General features: G+C 37.7%; 2 protein-coding genes across 4 annotated transcripts; both read left to right on the top strand.

The window, feature by feature from the left end:
* The first annotated feature begins 366 nt into the window (after positions 1–366).
* On the top strand, positions 367–5,547 carry LOC137713509 (transcription initiation factor TFIID subunit 12-like). Of its 2 annotated transcripts, none has more exons than XM_068452811.1 (9): positions 367–973; positions 1,194–1,358; positions 2,098–2,697; positions 3,081–3,155; positions 3,677–3,755; positions 3,846–3,910; positions 4,044–4,079; positions 4,229–4,410; positions 5,048–5,547. In XM_068452811.1, exons 1-8 carry the CDS (start codon positions 434–436, stop codon positions 4,370–4,372), a joined length of 1,704 nt encoding a protein of 567 aa, XP_068308912.1. In that variant the 5' UTR covers positions 367–433; the 3' UTR covers positions 4,373–4,410; positions 5,048–5,547. The 2 variants fall into 2 exon arrangements, with proteins under 2 accessions (XP_068308912.1, XP_068308911.1); XM_068452810.1 differs by having other exon boundaries at positions 5,021–5,547.
* A 3,152-nt stretch (positions 5,548–8,699) lies between these two features.
* On the top strand, positions 8,700–12,448 carry LOC137712946 (uridine nucleosidase 1-like). Of its 2 annotated transcripts, XM_068452153.1 has the most exons (9): positions 8,702–9,175; positions 10,295–10,410; positions 10,540–10,599; positions 10,836–11,018; positions 11,117–11,221; positions 11,465–11,561; positions 11,671–11,778; positions 11,884–12,019; positions 12,103–12,448. In XM_068452153.1, the coding sequence occupies exons 1-9, from the start codon at positions 9,061–9,063 to the stop codon at positions 12,209–12,211; spliced, it is 1,029 nt and encodes a 342-aa protein (XP_068308254.1). In that variant the 5' UTR covers positions 8,702–9,060; the 3' UTR covers positions 12,212–12,448. The 2 variants fall into 2 exon arrangements, with proteins under 2 accessions (XP_068308255.1, XP_068308254.1); XM_068452154.1 differs by lacking the exon at positions 10,540–10,599 and having other exon boundaries at positions 8,700–9,175.
* The last annotated feature ends 8,315 nt before the right edge of the window (positions 12,449–20,763 follow it).

Raw genomic sequence — 20,763 nt, 5'->3', positions numbered from 1 at the left:
ACTTTTGTTTAATCTTATTAGCCTGTTTCCATTTGATTTGATAGAACGTCTAAAAAAAATAGTAATTTTATCGTTTTTCTTATCAAATTTGTCCCAAGTCATTAGGCCTAAACATCAAAGTTTCAGCCAATTTTAAAAAGAAAAATCTATTTCTTTTCCAAAAAAAAAAATCTAAAACAAAGGCTTAAAGTTACGGATTTTTTTTTTTCTTCACAAACAACAACACTAATGAATTAAATTATTAGTTAAAAAAAAAAAACAATAAAAATCAAATCCGTACCAAAATAAATAAATATAATTATTTTTCACCACCCTACCGTCGCAATAAAGCAACATACTTTGCCCAAACTCTTCTTCCCTATGAAAACCCAAAAACCATAATCCGAACAAAGATCCAAAATTTCCCTCCTTCCCAACGCCCCAACAAACTGACATGGATCAACAGAACTCCACCACCACTCCAACTCCCTCCGCCTCCCAACCATCCATTGAACCACCCCAAACCGCCCAACCCCAGCCTCCACCTCAGCCTCAGCCACCGCCGTCCTCCTCCTTAACAACCACTCCAACCTGCACCCCAAGCCCCCCTTCCCCAAACCCTAACCCTAAACCCTCAACCCCATTGCCCCCACAACCACTACATCAACCGCAACCGTCCCCCCAGTCCCTTCCACCCCCTTCGCAGCCCAGGCCTCCCTCCACATTGACTCGTCCTCCTTGGCAGCAGCAGTCCCACTTCCACCAGTATCCTTCGCCTTCTTCTTCCGCTTCGTCTGGGCCTCCTCCGCCGCCTTCACCCTCTCAGCCTCCCCCGCCGAGGGGCGGCATTGCCATTGGTGTTTCTGCGCATCACACCGGCCCTTCTACTCCTCAACCCACTCCTTATTCGTCTTCCTATGGGCATCATTTTGGTGGGATGGGCCGTGGCGGCGTCTCTGTGCCCGAACCTGTATCCAATTCCAGTCCTTCCCAGGTGACATTTCAATTCCGTTTAACATTGTATCATTGTAACTTTCCATTAAAGAAAAAGAAGATAATTTTACCGGTTATTTGATATTTTGGTATATGTTGGGTGACCAATTTGGGCTACATGTTTGTAATTTTATTGTGTTTCTATTTGGTTTGGAACTTTGATAGATGTTTGTGTGGTTTACGTGCTGGAATATGTAATGGTAGTTTTCGGGGATATATAGGTGAGACCATCAATGCAAGGAATGCAGGGAATAGGGATGATGGGTTCACTCGGTTCTAGTTCTCAAATGCGGCCAACTGGGATTCCGGCACACCATCCACAGAGACCAGTTCAATCCTCTCTTAGACCACCATCTACTGCGAGTAATCAGTCCCCATCTTCCCAAGTCAGTATCCAGTTGCCACACCCACATTTTACTTTTTTGATTTCCATGTGCAATATATAGTTTGTGGATATGTGGGAATGTGGATATATAGTGTAAGCAAAGAAATGACTGGAGTTGTATTGTAGGTTCATTGTTCGTGGTGAGTGTGGACGAGGGACTTTAAAGTTCCATGGAACCTAGGCCAAAATTGTCAGGAATGCTTACAAAAATTAGATAGTGACTTGAATGCAATACATCCGAGGGAACGTTCAAATAACTCATTAAACTATGTCATTTGAAAATCCTTGCATTTGTAGCGTTTTAGTAGCAGCTTTGTAATTCTTGAGTAGTTGGTCGTGCTCTTCTAGTGCAATTTAAACAATTGAGTATAAACTTCAAAGTTCCTTGGGACTTTGAAAGCCCCCTATCCAAAATAGGGCAAGGGATTTGAGTATGATGATTAGCAAATATGTTATGTTATTGTTTGAATTTTGTCTCCAGGAACCTGGCGTCATTTTTCCTTCAGTATTGTGTAAGTTGAGTATGCCCTGGGGTTCCACTTATGTGTCCTGCTTGTTCTTTTGTGGCTCAATGGGACCATGCATTCATTTGCTGTTGACCTTTATCTTTGTTGGTGCATCTTCTCTATACCAATTCTTCTTGTTGTGCATTGTTAAAGATATCTGGTGATTAAGAGTTGTTTTCCCCTTCTTTTTCATTTTATTCAAGTATGCTTGCTTATTCCACTTCCTTTATGCAGAATTTCCAAGGGCACAGCCTTTTACGAGTTTCATCAGTTGGATCTGCTAGTTCATCACCAAATGCATCTCAAGGTTTGCAGCCTCATACTCAGCCATGGTTGTCATCTGGGCCACAAGGGAAGCCTCCTATCCCATCCCCTTCATATAGGCAGCAGATGAACTCGCCATCCATGCAGCAAAGATCACATCTTCCGCAGCAACAGCAACAGTCTCATCCCCATCCTACGGCTTCGCAGCTACAGCACCATCCAATGCCTTCAGCTCCCCAGCAGCAGCACCATCCCCTGCCTTCTGCTTCACAGCAGCAGCACCATTCCCTGACTTCTGCTTCACCGCACCAACCCCTGCCTTCAGCTTCACAGCAACAGCCTACATCATCTGCACAACAAGTTCAGCAATCAAGGGTCCCACAAACCACGCCTCGTCAGCAACAGATCACAAGGGTGCAGGGCCCTGTCAATCCCAAGTCTTCCGCTCTTGTAGCTGCACAGCCTAACACAGTCCAATCAGGGGCCCAAAATAAAACTCTTAGTCCAGAAACAGATGAATCTTGTAATAGAATTCTTGGCAAAAGAAGCATCCGTGAGCTAGTCAACCAGGTGAGTCATGTTGGCCTTCTTTCTTCGTACTTTGATATCCGCTCATGCTTGCATTTGTTCAGAAGTTTCATCAGTACTCATTGTTAAAGCTAATTTGAAGAGGCATTCCTTTTGCACTAGAGTGGATGTACATATCATTTGTTAATGGTTCTTAAAGGAACAAGTCTCACCTATTTATATTTGGGAGAGAAAAATTGTCTCGAGTATGTTAATTGGCAGCCCTGATATCTCTAAATTGCTGTATCCTTTTCTAACATATACTCCTTATTAATAAGAGGGGATTGCCTAACCCAACCGCTTGACGATAATATCTTTTTTGTTTATATTTAAAATTAATATCTTTCTTTTTGCTTCCAGTTACTGAGTCTTCTGCTTTTGGACAGATTGATCCATCTGAGAAGTTGGATCCAGAAGTTGAAGAAATTCTCATGGACATTGCAGATGAATTTGTTGATTCTGTGAGTAATTGAGCTAGTATTTTGTGTTTTGTTTTTTCTTGCACTTAAAGGATATCCCTGATTATTAAGCTTGTATTGCTAAACAAATTTTGTGAAGTTATAACTGCCTTATTTTGTGATTCTGAGCCCTTTTGTACGCTGCTAATCATTTAATATGATCTGCATATGCTTCTTAATATTATATGATCTGCATATGTTTCACAATTTCTTAATTTGCAAGTGCTTGCTATCTTTCTTTTTCTTGGTTAAACTCATGTCCTTTGTGTCCATATCTGCTCTAGCTGAAATAGGTGCTTGGGTATGAATAATTTGCCTTGATAAGAAAGCATTGTGTGGCCAGCACTAACTTCATAGGAAAAGGCTTTATTTGCTTATTTGTTTCATATGGTCTTCGCTTCACCGCTTTCAGTATGTTGTACAATGATTGACTTTTCATTATCCCCAATTATAGCTTTCTATATATTTGTATTCTGTTTTGTTCATAATTCTTATTGTGACAATATGTTTTTTCCCATTTGCAGATTACAACATTTAGTTGCTCACTAGCCAAGCATAGAAAATCAACTCAATTAGAAGCAAAAGACATACTTCTACATATTGGTTAGTTATGTGGAAGAAGTGCTAGCTGATATTTCTGTTCACATTATGTACACTAGTGCTTAACCTTCTGTATTTATTTTTCTTGTACAGAAAAGAATTGGAATATAACTCTGCCTGGGTTCGGTGGTGATGAGATTAAAGGCTTCAAAAAACCAGTAAGCATGGATTGACTGGTTAATAGTACTTTAGCATCGTAAAACTTAAAAACCTATGTTTACGGTGATGCAAAAATAAAAAACCTTTTAATGCTTCATTAATTGTTGTTTGCTTTTTGTGATGGTTTTGCAGCTTACAAATGATATCCACAAGGAGCGTCTTGCTGTGGTAAGTTTGGCCTGTTTTCTTTGCTGTGTTTTGACTTGAACTTGGGTGGTTAGAATAATGCATCATGAATGATTATGAAACATGTAAAACTTATCCTTAGGTTTGTCCTATTTGATTTTCTATAATTTTCTCCTTCCTTTCTTTGGCAGATAAAGAAGTCCATGGTAGCAACTGAGACAGCAAATGCTAGGAATCCCGCTGGACAAGCTGCTGGAAATGCAAAGGGTAGTCTTGTTAAGACACCTGCCAACGTCATAAGCTCCCAAAACTCTAAAATGCGTGAAGTTACATAACGACATTAACTGTTACGAGCAGATTTTATACTACAAAGGTATGTCAAATACGATGGTGATATTTGTGTTCAATAAACAGGAGCTTGTCCTGGAGCTAATTGCTGCTGTTACTTGCGTTCAATTATCTTATTACGCTTACTACAAGTATACGCATGTTGACAGTTCAGGATTTTTTTTGAGAAAAGTTGCTCTTAGTTTCGAGTTTATAATGTCTACCCTTGAATCTCGCTCTTAACTAGCCCTGGTGGTTGGTTAGCCAACAGATTGGTTTTCACTTTCGTTTGTGTGAGGTTATTAAATGAATACCAGATGTAGACGGTAGTTCTTATAACTTCTCTCTTCCATTATTTTACCAAAAAGGAAAAAAAGGTTCCTCCTTTCCTGGATTGGGATTTGATAAATATACTCTATTTTATCAAATTTTGTTGGTCTATAATTAGCATCATGAATTAATTTTCGGGTTTTGGTCTTTGAGTTTAACAGAGTTCCATTTGATCAAGTGAGAGGAGCGGTTGTCATGTTCAGTTGTTTCTGTTTATCACCTTTATCTTCTGCCATTGTTAAATACTGCATGTGTGGTTTCAACCGTGCAGTTTTTACATACGATGTGAAGTACTAATTGTTGTGCTTCTATCTATATGTCGACAGGTATCTGACATCGCATACTTGGTGCAGGGGCCAAATTTTGCTGTAAAATTTCTTGATCTGACTGTAGAATGAGGAGAATCCTAGCAGCCGAAGTCTTCCTGGAGGTAAGGAACCAGAAATCTTCCCTGGGGTAACATTGAAAGTACGAAGTTCTACTTCCACAAATTGATTGATCCCCGAACTTTTCGGATCACCATTAAACCAGTTGTGTATATGGAAGAACTCAAAATTAAGCTTCATTAGGTTAAGGTTTGATATATGAAGGCTTAATGTCTGGTCTACTGATTCAAAATTAAGCTGCCCGTCTACTGTTTTGGTTCATAATTCTTAACCGTGACCACACAAACAGGAGGGCACGGGAGGGCAGACAATCTTTGTCCTTTGTTCTTTCCTTTGCGTATATTTAATCATTTTTCTTTCATGGTACGTACATTCAACAGTTACATTTTGTATGTACTATGTGCGAATCTGATAAATCTTTGCAACCGTTATATCTTGCATAAAGCGGATTTTTTGAACGCTAAATTATTGGTAAAACCAAATTATGTTGCTTATGTGGGAAGAAAAGTGGCTTTTCCATGTGTTCCCATATGCTGTTGTCTTGGCATTAAAAGGATATTGTGAATTCTGTTAATTGGTTGGGGCACCACTGTATTGTCTTACACGTCCTACACATGTGGATTTCTTTGTCCCATGTTGAATGCCATTGCCACATGCTCGAGAGATTTTTCAGTGTATTGAAAATATGGTTTGGAATACCAATTGTTATAATGCAAATAGTTGAATACTTGAAAGCTACAATTTAAAGTTGAATTTGGGGTATGCTTACTTGATTGAAATGAAATAAATTATCGTACGGAATGATACTTGGTTGTTCAAGTTTGGAATAGACTACTTATTTCTTTGTGACCTTCGATTATTCAGGTATGAGATAAACTGATATTTATTAGAGGCCCACTCAATTTTTTTTTGATTCATTATGTGTTTAGTAAATGCAAGAGATGTCAAGAAAATAAATGATAATTCATACCATGCGTACTCATAAATATGTTCTTAGCATTTTGGTGGCCCACTCAATTTTTTTTTTTTTTTTTTTTTTGTTAGTATATTGATATTTTTATTATTAAGGGGAGGGAAGTTCAGCTAAGTCACATTATGGGCAGCTTAATTTCGCATTGAATTCGCCATCCACAATATTCAAATCTAAGACCTCTCACTTTCAAGTGAAAAAGAATATCATCAGATTGCAGTACTGAGTGACTTTAGGTGGGTCTCTTAAATTTGAAGAAAAGTGAGCAACAACCTTTTAGGCCTTGTTTAACAATGGCTAAAGATGTTTTTGCAATGTGCTAAGTTTAGTCAAATTAGTTAGAGTAATGTGCTTCTTTCTATGCATTAAAGTTCGATCACGCATCTCTGTATTTCAAACAAAAAAAAAAAAACCACTTGAATTTGTAATAAGTATTTTATTGTATTTTTAACAAAAACGTTTTCAGCAAAAAAAGATTTGATATTCTTTCTCAAAGTTATAGGATATTTAATTTTTAAGTATTTTATTGTGCTTTTAACAAAAGCGCTTTTAGCAAATAAATATTTCATATTTTTTCTTAAAATTTTAGGATATTTAACTTTTATCTTTAAAGATGGGGTATTTAATTGTAAAAGTGGAGTCATCTTTTGTATAATGGTGGTGTGACTGGAGTCATGATCCAAATTCGAATGCTTGTAATAGTGGTGTCATCACATTATTCAATTGATTTTAATACAGCTAGGTAGAACTGGGATTTATTTAAAATATACTTTGACAGTGAGCTGATGTTCTAATTACTTTAATAATAAGTTCGATATTTAATTAATGAATAATGCTTGATGTCTGAAAGAAGAGCATCGAATCTTATTGAAAATCAGTTGAAAATTGACACGTATCCATTGTTAAAGTGATGTTGGTTAAAGTTTTTAATTATTTAATTATTTAGCCATGTGTCTATTTTTAATTAGACATTTGTTCATTTTAATAAGACTTGCTGCTCTTATTTCAACTAACAAACACTATTCCTAATTAATAGCTTATCCTAACCACCACTTGCAATTATTGTTGCAATATTTAATAACCAAGAAGGATAAGAATAATTAAATTTTCACTATAAAATGACCAAAACCATACGGTTGTGTTGTGTGGGAATCTCAAATAATACAGTTGAGGGGGATGGCAATAATGAAATCCTTGTATTGATCTTCGGATTTAGAAATTGAGGAAGATCGCATGTTAGCTTAACATGTCGTATTTTATTTTATTGGCATCACAAAAATCATTATAAATAATGTAAAACTTCGTAAAAACTAAAAAATTTGTAACTCAAAATGATTAAGATTATTTACTATGAGTAAATTTGTTACAAATATAAGTTACGTCACTTAGTTAGTGAGCTTTTACCTTGATCATTTTAAATTCTTGATTGGATTAAATTTGATGATAATTCTATCATGTTTCAATTTTTTTTTCGATTATCAGTTATGTCATATAAGTAAACTAAAAAATAAAAAAGTTCTGTCATATGAGAATTTAATAACAAAAAATAATACCTAAAACGTATGTGATCTACTCAAATTATAACATGTGCAAAATACGCCACATAACAAAGTATTACATAATCATATACAAATTTATAAGTGTAGTAATTAAAAATTGTTTCCACTCGAGGCCCTAAATTCGACATCCCTCCTCGCTTATCAAAAATCTAAAAGAAGTTGGAACCCATCCATTTTTCATCGGTACTTACGATTATGTGGTACAATCAAATAACGACACGTGTCTTTTTGCACACACCAACACTAAACTAAAACTGGTTACCAGACATTCACCACTCTCCTATCCAACCGTTATTCTTCTCCCTCACCAACCTTCGCCAGACTGTCCTCTTTGTCGTCGTCCTTGCCAGCCGGTACCCCCACCCCTTCCACCACCTCCCCTCTCATGCATCTCCTTATCTCTCACAAATCCTGTGATCTTCCATTAGTTCTAATCGTGCAGATTTCCAAAGCCATGTGTCATTATATAAATGGAGAAAAGTTTAATTTTTCAGCTCTTCCTCCACTTGTAATATAACATATGACATCTCGTGTTTCAGGCACGGTTCTAAAAATCTACGCCTAGCGCCGCCTAGGCGCTAGGCAATTGGTCACCTGTTTAGGAATTTGAAAATTAAGAAAGAGAGCCTAGACCGTCCAGACATGCCTAGACACCGATTAGGTTGTGACTTACTTAAACAGAAAATAGATAGCTTTCATTTTGCATTTTATTTGTTTTTCAATAAATTGTAAAGGCTTGTTGAATACTTAAATGAACACACATTATATGCTTGTTTCTCATGTTTTCATTATGTCGAATACTTCATAATATATATCATTTTATTTTGTAGTTTATGATGAAATTATATATATTTTAAGTATAAACATACACTTATTTACACGAAATATAATTGATTTACTTAAATCCGCCTAGTCTGTCTAACCGCTAAGCTCTAACCCGTCGTTCGACTAGCGCCTAATGTCTACTAAAACCTCTTTACATCAAAAAGTCAGTATCTTGAATCCGGACAGGTTAGGACCCAAGTATAATGCTTTTGTAATTCCATTTCGGCATTTCCGTCCCCTCATGGATATTCCCTTGAGCTGGGGATTTTCAGCAAACAAAGTTACAAAGTGACTGGACAAGATCGAGATCCACTTGAAACGTGCCACCTGTCGATCCTGATTGATCCCAAACGCACACGTCTCCTCCTCATCTTCCGGCACCTAAAACCTATATAAACTCGCCGAGATGCCTCTTGAGGCACCATCGCTCTCGTCGTCCCTCCCAATCCGACGAAACCCCAATTCCGATTATTATATATATATGTGTGTGTATGTATATGTGTATGCATACTATAATATAGTATATCTCGCGCATATACATACACATTATATAAATACGTAGTCGCGGTCGTTTCCTCTGGGATTGTTCTTATCGTTCTGAGAGAGATCGGAGAAGGCGTTTGTTCATGGAGAGCGCGATGACGAATTCTAACGGTGTGGCGGTCGATGGCGAAAGAGACTGCGTTCGGGCTAATCATCTGAAGCGCGAGAAGCTCATTATTGATACCGACCCTGGAATTGGTCAGTTTTCTGTTTCAATTTGCTTGGTTTTTTTTTTTTCCAAGTGTTATGCATTAGTGTTCCTATTGCCTGTTTGGTTGCTAGAAAATTTGAATTTTGAGGGTTCCTTTTGCTCTGTTTGGTTGCTGTGAAAATTTGCGATTAGTAACCAGGCTGGAATTTTAAATTTTCAACTTTGTGATCGTTCCTTTTGATATGTTTGGTTGCCGAGAGAGTAAATTTTGAATTTTGGGATGGTTCCTATTGCTCTGTTTGGTGACTGAGAAAATGTGGGAACAGTAACTAGGATGAATTTTTAATTTTGAGTTTTGTGATGGTTTGGATTGTGGAAAGTGGGGAACTTGTTTGAGCTAAAGCTAAAATTGGGGAACAAGAACTGCTGGGTTAGGCTCAATTGTCTTACTTTTAGGCTTAGCTTGCGTTTTTTCGTTCATTGAATCGACCGCATTTTGATGATTTCTATTCTGAATATTTGATTGGTTTTATGCCAAATGGTGATGGAGTTAGCGTGAGGATCTTTAGTTATTGAATTAATTATGTATTCGAAATGTGATCGTCTTGTGGAGTGTTTCTTTGTCCATGCCTGACTTTTTATTTGGTGATTTTGACTTTTTCATAACCATTTTTTGGATAATAATAGTTTGGAACTGGGAGTTGAGGAAGCATGAAAGAAAAGCTTGGTTATGTTGAGAGTTGTCCCACATTGGAAACGGAAGCTTTACCTTAACAGTTTACATATTCTTGGGCCTCTTCCTCCTATTGCCGATTGGATGCTCACATTCTAATGAGTTTTATTGACTTATTTATGGTTAATCAGTGAATTATGGAAAAGTAAAGAATTGGGATCATGTATTATGAACTGCTTGTTTTTTGGATTGTCCCTCTTTCCTTTTTTATCACAATGTAGAGAGTAGTAAAGTTAAAGTCTGTGGGAGAATATGCCCTTGAGGGTTTAGAAACTTTATATTGCTTGCATAGAAATGGGAATTGAATGACATCTACTTAGTAGTTAAATGTAATAGAAAATCGTTTGTTATGGAATCCAAAACAACATTTATCGACTTTTCTTTCTCCAACATGTTTTCATGTGTAATACTTTTCTTTATTGCTAATCAGCAGATGATACCATGGCCATCTTAATGGCATTTCAATCACCGGAGTTAGAAATCTTAGGCTTCACAACAATATTTGGTAACGTCACCACGGAAGACGCCACTCGCAATGCCTTGCTTCTGGTACGTCCTCATGTCTTTTGATTTTCATCTTCTTGTAATGACTTCGGGTCTGTCTATCAATTCCATTTTTTTATTTTCTTTTTGAGTGTGTTCATGATCAATTACTGTTCTTAATCTGCAAAAGGATAGTGTGAGATCGCAGGGCATCCAGGTTTGCCAGTGGCAGAGGGAAGTCCTGAGCCTCTAAAGGTAATAATTTGATATGTATTCCTTTAGTTGGCCTAGAAGGCTAGAATTGAGGTTAGCCTTCGGGCATTCCTTGGGCGACACCTTTATATTTGTTCATTGGCTATTTTTTTTGTCCCTTGTTTCATTTGATAGTTGATAGTTTAATAATGTTCACACCCTACCCTATGCCCCCTTCTTTAGTTTCTAATAAGTAACCTTATTTAGTTTATCATAACCATGTTTCCTTGTGGAAGTAGGGTGGAAGCCCACGTGTGGCAGACTTTATACATGGTTCTGATGGGATGGGGAACTTGCATCTACCTCCTCCAAAAACAAAGAAAATTGAGAAGAATGCTGCTGAGTTTTTAGTTGATATGATCTCTGAGTATCCTGGTGAAATATCTATACTGGCCCTGGGTCCCTTGACAAACTTAGCATTGGTAAGTTGAAGAGTCCTTTTTACTTCTTCATTTTGGTGTTGACCTGAGCTTATGAGATTTGATATCTTTCCTTATTATGACAATGCTTCTTTGCTCAGGCAATCAAAAGGGATTCTTCATTCGCAAAAAAGGTGAAAAGGGTGGTCGTACTTGGCGGTTCCTTCTTTGCTTTGGGAAATGTAAATCCTGCTGCTGAAGCAAATGTAAGTGCCACCGTGCATGCAACAAGTAAAAATAACACTTCACCAAATTATTTCATGCTTTATTTAGAAGTAACTTTTTCCTGAAAAAAATTGTGGGGATTGGTTTTCATCCCTCTTAGGCTCTTAGCTTATTCTCACTCATATACTTGCATAACTGCCATTAACTGTTGAGAACTATTCACATTTACTTGTCAGTTTTGTCTCAATAATGTGTACATGAAGAAACCAATGTCTGGCTTGCAGATTTATGGAGATCCAGAAGCAGCAGATGTTGTGTTTACGTCTGGGGCTAACATTACTGTTGTTGGAATAAATATTACAACCCAAGTGAAATTTACAGGTGCAACTTCCAGTTTACAGTTTGCTTAACTTTCCGGACACATTCTCATGAGCTATTCCACTGGAATTTTGATATCCTAACTGACTTGAGTATCGTATTGTGGTTTCAGATGATGACCTCCTTCAACTGCGGCAATCTAAAGGAAAGCATACTCAATTCATATGTGACTCGTGCAAATTCTACAGAGACTGGCATGTGAAATCTGATGGTGTTTATGGTAAACTTAACCTATAGCCTTACACTTACCTGTTCAAAATCTGTTAAAAGCCCTTCTATTTTGGTTTGACGTTCTACCTATGTGATTCTCTGCCGTATGTTTCAGGGATTTTCCTTCATGACCCTGTCAGTTTTGTAGCACTAGTCCGTCCTGATCTCTTCACGTACAAGAAGGGCGTTGTGAGGGTTGAGACTCAGGGTATCTGCGTCGGGCATACACTGATGGATCAAGGACTGAAAAAGTATGTGCAGATTAGCATGCTCCAATGAATTCTTTTTTACGCAAATGCTTCTCTATGAGTCTAATGAGTATACTATATTACAGGTGGAATACAGGCAATCCATGGACAGGTTATTCCCCTGTCGAAGTTGCTTGGACGGTGAATGTGGAGGCAGTCCTGGATTATATACGAAATCAGTTGATGAAATCATGAAAGCGCACTACATATTAGTGAGAAGGATAATTGCTGCTGCCCCTAGTTTCCATTAACAATACCTTCCTTCATGGCCTTTCCCTTCTCAGAGATGCCCCAAGTCCGAGGCGTGAAGAGAGAGCGAGCCTTCCATGAAACCTTGTGTTTATTTGAAATTGTAAAACATTTTCTGAATGATGTCCGGTTACACCTCTAATGAAGTTACCAACAAGGAATAGTACATTCCTTTCGAATTTCTGTGCAAAATTGTCGCGTTTAATTTTCCGTCTCAAATTTTTACATGTTTAATTACTCGGTATGACGTTAAAGAAATTAATTTGTGTTTCGTCCCAAGAAAACCTGCATAAAAATGACACTTGAGCAGTAGAGCAGTGATCCACAAGAGATCTATTTGAACTCAATTCTTGTAACTGTGACTGCCCAAGTTCCCGGTTTGGAGGTCTCTTTCCATCCCTCCAACCAGTTTCTTTAAATAATCTGTCTGCTCAGTCTCTAGTGGTTAGGTGATGCCTATTCTATTATTTATTTTTTAGAATTTCGCGTATGTTAGCCAAATTACGTGTCAGTGCGGTTACACATAAAACTGGAACCCCATAATTTTATGTACAGGGATGACGGATGCGGCTCTAGTTCTCCAGACAACCAGAAACCGCCATATACGACAACCCCACTCAAAAATCTCTCAAACGTAAGAGGTATTATCAAGTTTTTGTAACTAGGTAAACATATGGTATTTATTTAGACGCAACATGCAAATCCTTCGTCTTATTTGGTGTTTGATACCTTTCTACAATCGTCATCTAGCTAATTATATTCAATATGTCAAAACAGGGCGGCAGAACACAATATTATAATTTTCCTAGTATTTTTTTGATTTAATTTATTAGCCACCACACTCAGCCACCATTGTTTGAAAAAGTCTTTATTGCCTTAACCAGCCACCCCTCTACAAAAAAGAGCCAAAGGCATACCAAAGAGAAGCAGGTGTGTCAAAACCCCCAAGACCAAATCCATTTAACAAGGCAGTTGATATGAAAAAGGTAGAGAATTTACTCTACTGTTTTGAAAGTGCTTTTAAAATGATTGAAAATATTTCTAATGAGAGTGCTTTATAATCAATTCTTAGTAAAATGTAAGTGAATTCTGAAAAAAAAAAAAACTTGAAGTGCTTCTTGCAGGAAGTACTTGCAGTGCTTTTAGAATCCAAACACATTTTCACCAAAAGCACTTTCAGCCATTTTCACTTCCAAACGAGTCCTATGTTTTGTAAACCATATGATGTGGTAGTTGATGATTGGATTTTTTTTTTCTAACGATTTAAAGAAGAAATCTAACATGTAACCGTTACATCATGTGCTTTACAAAATATACCGACTATTTTCCCCTCTTCCTTTATTTTTAAATTATTTTTTAGGGTTTTCTTTTTTCAAGTCATTTGTGCTGACGTTTACCTACCACATTGAGAGAGCAGTTTCAACTCCCTCCAAGAATTTTATACCCATCCAACCACCAAAGACATTCTCCCCTTCTCTTAAATAATACGACAATTCCTCTCCAAGAGCCATAATCCAATTTCAGTCCAAAGAAAAATCAACTTGGCACAAATTTAAAGCAAGCATGGTCTATGTTTTATCCTCGCCAACTACAATGGCAGCGAAGATTTCCTGGTACTGCGCTTTGATTGTGGCGGCGATGCTGGTTCTGAGCTGCTGTCAATCGTTATCCGGCGAAAGCGAATACAAGGGAAGGATGGTTCAGCTCCAGATTGATGATGATCATATGGAATACATGCCGTGTGATGAAATTTACGTGGTTCGTGAAGGAGAGACACTGCAAACAATTAGTGAAAAATGTGGTGACCCCTACATAGTTGAGGAGAATCCACATATTGATGACTCTGATGACGTTTTTCCTGGTTTGGTTATCAAGATTACTCCATTTAAACAAAGGTAGAATAATACAGAATTACTAGATTTTTTTTTCCTCTTTCTTATTTGACTGTAAGTTTAAGCAGTTTATAGAACAAATGTTATATACAATCCAACTTTTTCCGACGAGAGGACTATGATTCTGACGATGGCGGAGTAGGGAAGCTTCCTACCCTCCATGTTTCTGGAAAAGATTCAGAGGTTGAGTTTGTGTTGGATGTAAATGTGCGAGAAGAAATAAGCCTGTACAAAAGAGAAGTGAAAAATACAAAAGGAACACATGTATTTGCAATGAGAGTGTGTGTCGTGTATTTGTTTTTTTCCTTTCTTTTCCATTTCATGGCTTTCTTTTTTTCTTCCATTTTAGCTCATTCACTTAACACCTTTTTTTTATTGAACACCAACATATACTGTCTCTGTATACATACATTAACCATAAGTCAATCTTTGGGATACATTATAGTCCTTCCCTCTGCTTAAGGGTGCTTCTTACATTATAGTCTTTCCCTCTGCTTAAGGGTGCTTCTTACCCTTTTGTGTGAGTGATTTTCTGATCATGCTTCCGTTTGGTGTCACTGATCCTAGCTGCGGCTGGGATCGGTGGGTGGTCTTTTATTTTTGTCCTTTCTTTCTTCTCCTCTTCCATCTGCTGATGGTTCTTCCAATTTTCCTTTCTGGCCTTTCCAATTCCTCAACCCCAGGTGGATATCCCTTTCATAGCCCTTCCTTGCTTCGATTTTCAGCCATGTTTTCTGTTGAGTTCGTGTGTAGAGTTTCGGTGTTTTATCCGGCTCGGGTGTTTCCTACACCACCATGTTTTCCTTGTTGTCTGCCATTTCTGGCGGTGTTGCTTGGGAATTTCCCGGAGCTTCTTTCTGATGGTTGGCTTCTCTCTCGCCGACTATCTCTTGTTGATGGCTGTGCGCAAGTGGCGTCTGTGGAGGTGATGATTGGTGGTGGACGGAGAATCGGATGGCTGGATGATTCTTGGATCAGTGATGGAAAGCACAATAGATGGTTCTCAGACGTTTTGTTGTGTTTGGGCTTCATTGTTGTTGGGCTCATTTTCTGTGTTTTCTTTATTTTTAAGCCCGTTCTTTATTTGTCTATAGGAATAAAGTGAGCCTTTGTTTGTTTGTAAATGTGTGTTTGTTTTAATAAAAGTTCCTCGTTGGCAATCTTTTTGGATCCCACTTTAACCAAAAAATCTTTGGGAGACATTTTTGTTTCATCTATATGATTATTTATTTATTTATTTATTTAACAAGGGATGACACATTTAAGTTTGAGATACCTTTAACGTTGAAAGGAAAAATACCACCAAATCAAAAGGTAATGGAAGTTTATATGGTTGGTTACGTTACAAAAGAGAATAAAGTCGCAATCTTGTCTATTTTTTTTTCACATACTGTAAAGGAATTTTTATTCTCTCTGAGAAATCTGAGGGACTGTTCATTGGATGCTTTACTCAAGAATCTTCATATTTTTAGTTTAGGTCAATAGAAAAATATAGGAAAAAGTAGTATTCTGGCCCTAGCTCCTTATGTTTATTGGACCTATTTCGTTTTTACATTTTGATGGAAGTCCATGACATTAATGTATTAATAAATTTACATATGTTAACTACATAATTGTTTTTTAAATAAAAATAAATAATTGGTACCCTTATGGAAACTCCTTCCAAACCCACAGGTTGTTACTCCGATGATCGCGTCCTCACTGATTGAATCGGTACCTTTACCTTTATACCTTAAACTCTCCTCTCTCTCTCTCTCTCTCTCTCTCTCTCTCTCTCTCTCTAGTTAATTGATGAGTTTCTTACACTTTATCTTTACTTTTCATGATACAATATGCAACAACAAGAGAAACGATAAACACATATTTGTTTTGCTCTCTTACTTATCCCTATTTAATTTTTGCCGTTAACTCTATTTGATTTATTCAAACTAATGGTCAGAAATAAAGATGACGTATGTAAGAAACTAAAAATGGTGCTTGAAAGTATTCTTTTAGAGGGAGAATAATTGGATACATTACTTTGGGTGCAAGAAAGTATTCTTTTAGTCACTTGAGCAATAATTTTTTTGCCCTAAATTTTAGGGATAATTAGGTCCAAAAATGTGACCAATTAGTAATAATCCAAGATTTTTTTTCTTAAGAATATGTGAATTGTGAGAAAATTTCCCTTTGATTTCTCGATGATGATAATACATATTGTTGCAGTCCTATCAGATTAGGAATGTGATTGTGTAAATCCTAACATATCTAGGATATCCTTATGAGATTCTACCATATCTCTTAGACTAGACATTATCCTATTAGGGTAAGGATTTAACCTTCCCTACTACTATAAATAAAGGCACAATGGGGTGGAATAGAACACATCTCACAATTACACATCTCTCTCTTCTCTCTCTATGTGCCGCACCCCCTTTCTTTATCCTTTATATGATTCAGTAAATTAGGCCTACAACATGTTATTAGCACGTTCTTGACGCTGCGCTAAAGAGAGTTTAATCTTCAATCAGGGGAATATTACGTTTTAATCATTCTTTTGATGATTAATTTATTATTTTATTGAATTGGTTTACATGCTATTGATTCAATTTAATTTTCTTTGTTGAACGTGATACAACGCATGGGAGATGCAATTCCGACTTTCCGAGAAGGATCTTCTACAAAATTCAAAGGTTTTTATTGTTTTCTGCCAATCAGGTACGCTTAAATAAATGAAGATATTTGAAACGACCATGAAGCATGAAAACATTCACCATGATGCATGAACCCCCTACATTTATATTTACCTTCCGATATATATATATATATATATATTGTATATGATTCATATATTTGTTCATGCATTACGCAATTTATGCTATGTGAAATTTGTGAGTCAAAGAATTGAAAGAAAATAGAAGCAATTTAGGGTTTTTCCAAACCCTAGATTTTGAAGAAAAAAAAATATAAAAAGAAAATATGGAAAAATCATGGCTCGAAGCTGCGCTGAGCCAAACATGGACCAAAACTGCAGCAACCTTTTGGGTTTGCTGCGTGCGTATCACCATGCCTGGGTTCTTCATGATTGGGCCTGCAGCCCCAATCCGTGCCACCTCATCAGAAGCAAGCCTGCTGCTTATGAATTTTTTTTCCCTCGGCCCGTGAGTGCAGCAAGCCTGCAACTTTATTTTGTAGGTTGATGGGTTGCTTGCAGCAGCCTCACATGGCCCAACCAGCAGCTTGCAGCTGCTGGGCTATACAGATTGGACAGTAGCTAACAATCCAATGCTGGGCTGCCTCTTTTTCTCGGCCTAAAGCCATATTTGGCCTTCTTTTTTTTCCAGCCTGCACCCATAATTTTGGTGCCCAATTTCACGGCCTTAACCATTTTTTTGGGCTTTTCTTTCAAATGGCCCACAGCCGTCTAGCCCAAAATATGGCGTGAAACTTTGTATTATTTTCCTTCTATGATTGATCCTGAATGGCCTTGATCTATTAAATTAATTAAAGTGACCAGTAGTCCATTAATCTGACAATTAATCCAAAATTATTGGCTTGAACTCCACTTTTTGGAAATTAACGATTCAATATTTTATTTGAACCGTTGACTACCATTTGTAGTCCTGAAGCACTCACACTTGAGTTCTTGAAGCAACCCAAATCCACTGCACTTAGTTGTATATTATATTCTGTGTTCTTACAGGTACCTCATTTTATGAATCGGAAGTTCATAACTAAACTTAAACTTGTAGTTTCAAATTTAGTGCCTTTGAAACCTGAAGTGTTCATAAAACAATACATCCATGAAAAACTGATTTTTTCATGTAAACCATGTCTTAGAACCTGAATGTTCTAACTTTGATGCTTATGGAAAATTTTAATTTTTATAGCACCAATCACAATCTTGTTCCCTTCATTTAGTGGATTGTCGAACCGTAACAAGTTCGATTTCACTGATTTGGACGTTTCTTGACTACAATCACTTTATGTGGGTAAAAGACATGAATATCCACTTGACTATCAAGAAGCTGAGTAATCATTGAGGCTAACAATGGCATGGGAAAGCAGAATAAGCCTTTGCCATGAACTTTACTCAAAGACTTATGTCCATGAATGAGTATGACTCTGAAGTTTATAAATCTGATCGAATTTTGATTGGAGAATACTTTTCTCGTTCTTCCTTGTTTCTAGCTCATGAAGAAACAATGTAGAAAGTGGAAGTTTACCAAATTCTCGGATTTGATTACTACCATAAACATGAGAGAAGGGTATAGACCCAGCTTCAGTTTGAGTTTACCGAACAGTATAGACCCAGTTCGGCTGGAGTCTACCGAATGGCTAACCCAGTTCGGTCAAAGCCTACCAAATGGTGATGCCCTGTTTCGGCAGGGATGCACCGAAGGGCATGCTATGCTTCGACAGAGGTGCACTGTAAGATCCCACATCGCCCAGGGGAATGATCCTTGTATGCATATTCCCATCCCTACCTAGCACGAACCCTTTTGGGAGCTCACTGGCTTCGGGTTCCGTAAAAACTCCGAAGTTAAGCGAGTAGCACACGAGAGCAATCCCATGATGGGTGACCCACTGGGAAGTTCTTGTGTGAGTTCCCAGAAACAGTAGGGCCCAAAGCGGACAATATCATGCTACGGAGGGGGCAGGCCCAGGATGTGGTGGACCTCGGGCTGGGATGTGGCATGCACATAATGGTATTGCTCTGCTTCAATAGAGGCTTACCAAACAGACGTCGCTGGCTTCGATTGAAGCCTACCTAACCTAAGTCTGGGTCTGTTTCTTTCACAATCTAATTTTGAGTTTGTTTTTTACAACATATGGTAGAATTAGGGCTTGCCAAGGTGTGGCATCATGCCCGAAGCATGATCCTTGGCACCTAAGACCTAAAACTTCAAGAATTAGGGATATTGTTTCCGAACCTCAACCCTGTTGAATTTACTTTTGTCTCGATGGAATAAATTATTGGTTATGCATTTGTTCGTGCCCCCACCAATGTCGTTGAGGAGTACCATTCTTGTAGTCAATATGTGAGACTAATTTTGCTCCACCAAACATCGTTGGAAGAACATAATATTGACATGGATGACCTTGTTGGCCGAATCCCCTTAATAAACCATTTACTTTATGAATATTTTTTCTATGTTCTTGGATTCACTTTTGGTGTTTGTTTTAGTTATGGATAATCTTATCGATCTTGTCCTCGCATATGAGTTAATTGAATCATGTTTCTTGTATACATGTGACCAAATTCAATTAAACATGTGATTAGGTATGAATGTGAGAAAGTTAGTTGTCTGGATGAATGTGATACCACGCACACTAACTTTACACCTAAACCACATCTCTAGCAATGACTTCAGGTCTATCCAACCTGATTAAGAGCATTGGCATGCTCCTCATTGTATGAATGATAATACATTACCATTTAAGAAACCTTATATTCTCCCCGTTCCGGAAGAACGTCGTTGAGTTTTAAGGATATTCAAGATGACAACGATCATAAATGAAACCACTAAAGAAAATAAAGTTGAATATCTTTGCACCACCTCCAAAAATGAGCTTGAAGCTTTGCTTTAGGGCCAATGGGCTATTTCTTAACTGGGAACATGCCACTTGTGGCCGGCCTGGAGCCGGGTGATTCGAGCGGTTTACTTGCTTTGACATGACCATTTTGGACACTTAGGTCGAACAATGATGCTCCGACACATATCTTTACCTGAAGTAAGGATCTTGTGCTTACAAGCACACTTTGCCAAGCCTGCTCGTTTGGAAAATTGATTTTCTAAATCATCCTTAGCAAAGATACGAAACGATCCTCTTTTCATAGTGGATTCAAGGGAATATATGTGGACTAATCCAACCAAAATGCAAACTATATAAATACTTATGGTTTTGGTTGTTGAATTGACAAACTGGTCACATATTTGTCCACACACATTGTTGTTAAACCTCTTGGCCGATTTTAAGGGTTCACCACCCTACTTATCCTATAAAGTCTAGGAGACTAGATAATGTCGGAGAGTTTATATTGATGGTTTTTTATTTTTATTTTATTTTTATTTTTTATTTTTTTTATAAAGTATTGCATGTGTCTTGGGTTTATAATTCCCATGTTCACCCCAAAATAGCTCGCAGAGTGATCATAAAGTGCAATTTAATTGATCATCAGGACCTTGGTCAACGCACCAAGCTTTTGGTTTTTCCCTAGGGCTATGAAATCTTGTACGCAGCTATGTTGGTCCACCTTGAGGCCCATTGCCATCCAACCATTTCAACGTTACAGTTGGTTACTAGTTACGAACCTGACGCTTCATATTTACGCATTTTGGGTGTGCATTCAATGTGCCAAGTTGCGCCGCCGCAACGTACCAATATGGGTCCTCACAAAAGGTTGGGAATCTTTGTCGATTATAATTCTCCTTCATAAGAGCTCTTTTAGAGCCCTTGCATGTGATTTCTTTACTGCTTATTTTGCGAATTATCACTTCAATGAGATAGTCTTCTCGTCGTTAGGGGGAGATAAAAACGTCAACGTTCCTGTAGAATGACGCGAATTTGCGTGGACGTTACCCACTATGTCTCATCTCGATCCCTGTATCGCACAAGTGTGAT

The sequence above is a fragment of the Pyrus communis genome, chromosome 13 (assembly GCF_963583255.1).
Source record: "Pyrus communis chromosome 13, drPyrComm1.1, whole genome shotgun sequence".
Classification (NCBI taxonomy): Eukaryota; Viridiplantae; Streptophyta; class Magnoliopsida; order Rosales; family Rosaceae; genus Pyrus; species Pyrus communis.
This window is presented reverse-complemented; position numbering and strand designations above follow the sequence as displayed.

What these genes read in the sequence shown, in the direction of transcription:
- LOC137713509 (XM_068452811.1), top strand. Translation starts at nt 434, where the DNA reads ATGGATCAACAGAACTCCACCACCACTCCAACTCCCTCCGCCTCCCAA. An exon ending in TCCGTGAGCTAGTCAACCAG is followed by an intron (nt 2,698 to 3,080) that starts GTGAGTCATGTT and finishes GCTTTTGGACAG; the next exon opens with ATTGATCCATCTGAGAAGTT. An exon ending in TTAAAGGCTTCAAAAAACCA is followed by an intron (nt 3,911 to 4,043) that starts GTAAGCATGGAT and finishes ATGGTTTTGCAG; the next exon opens with CTTACAAATGATATCCACAA.
- LOC137712946 (XM_068452153.1), top strand. Translation starts at nt 9,061, where the DNA reads ATGGAGAGCGCGATGACGAATTCTAACGGTGTGGCGGTCGATGGCGAA. An exon ending in ATCCTGCTGCTGAAGCAAAT is followed by an intron (nt 11,222 to 11,464) that starts GTAAGTGCCACC and finishes TCTGGCTTGCAG; the next exon opens with ATTTATGGAGATCCAGAAGC. An exon ending in ATGGATCAAGGACTGAAAAA is followed by an intron (nt 12,020 to 12,102) that starts GTATGTGCAGAT and finishes ACTATATTACAG; the next exon opens with GTGGAATACAGGCAATCCAT.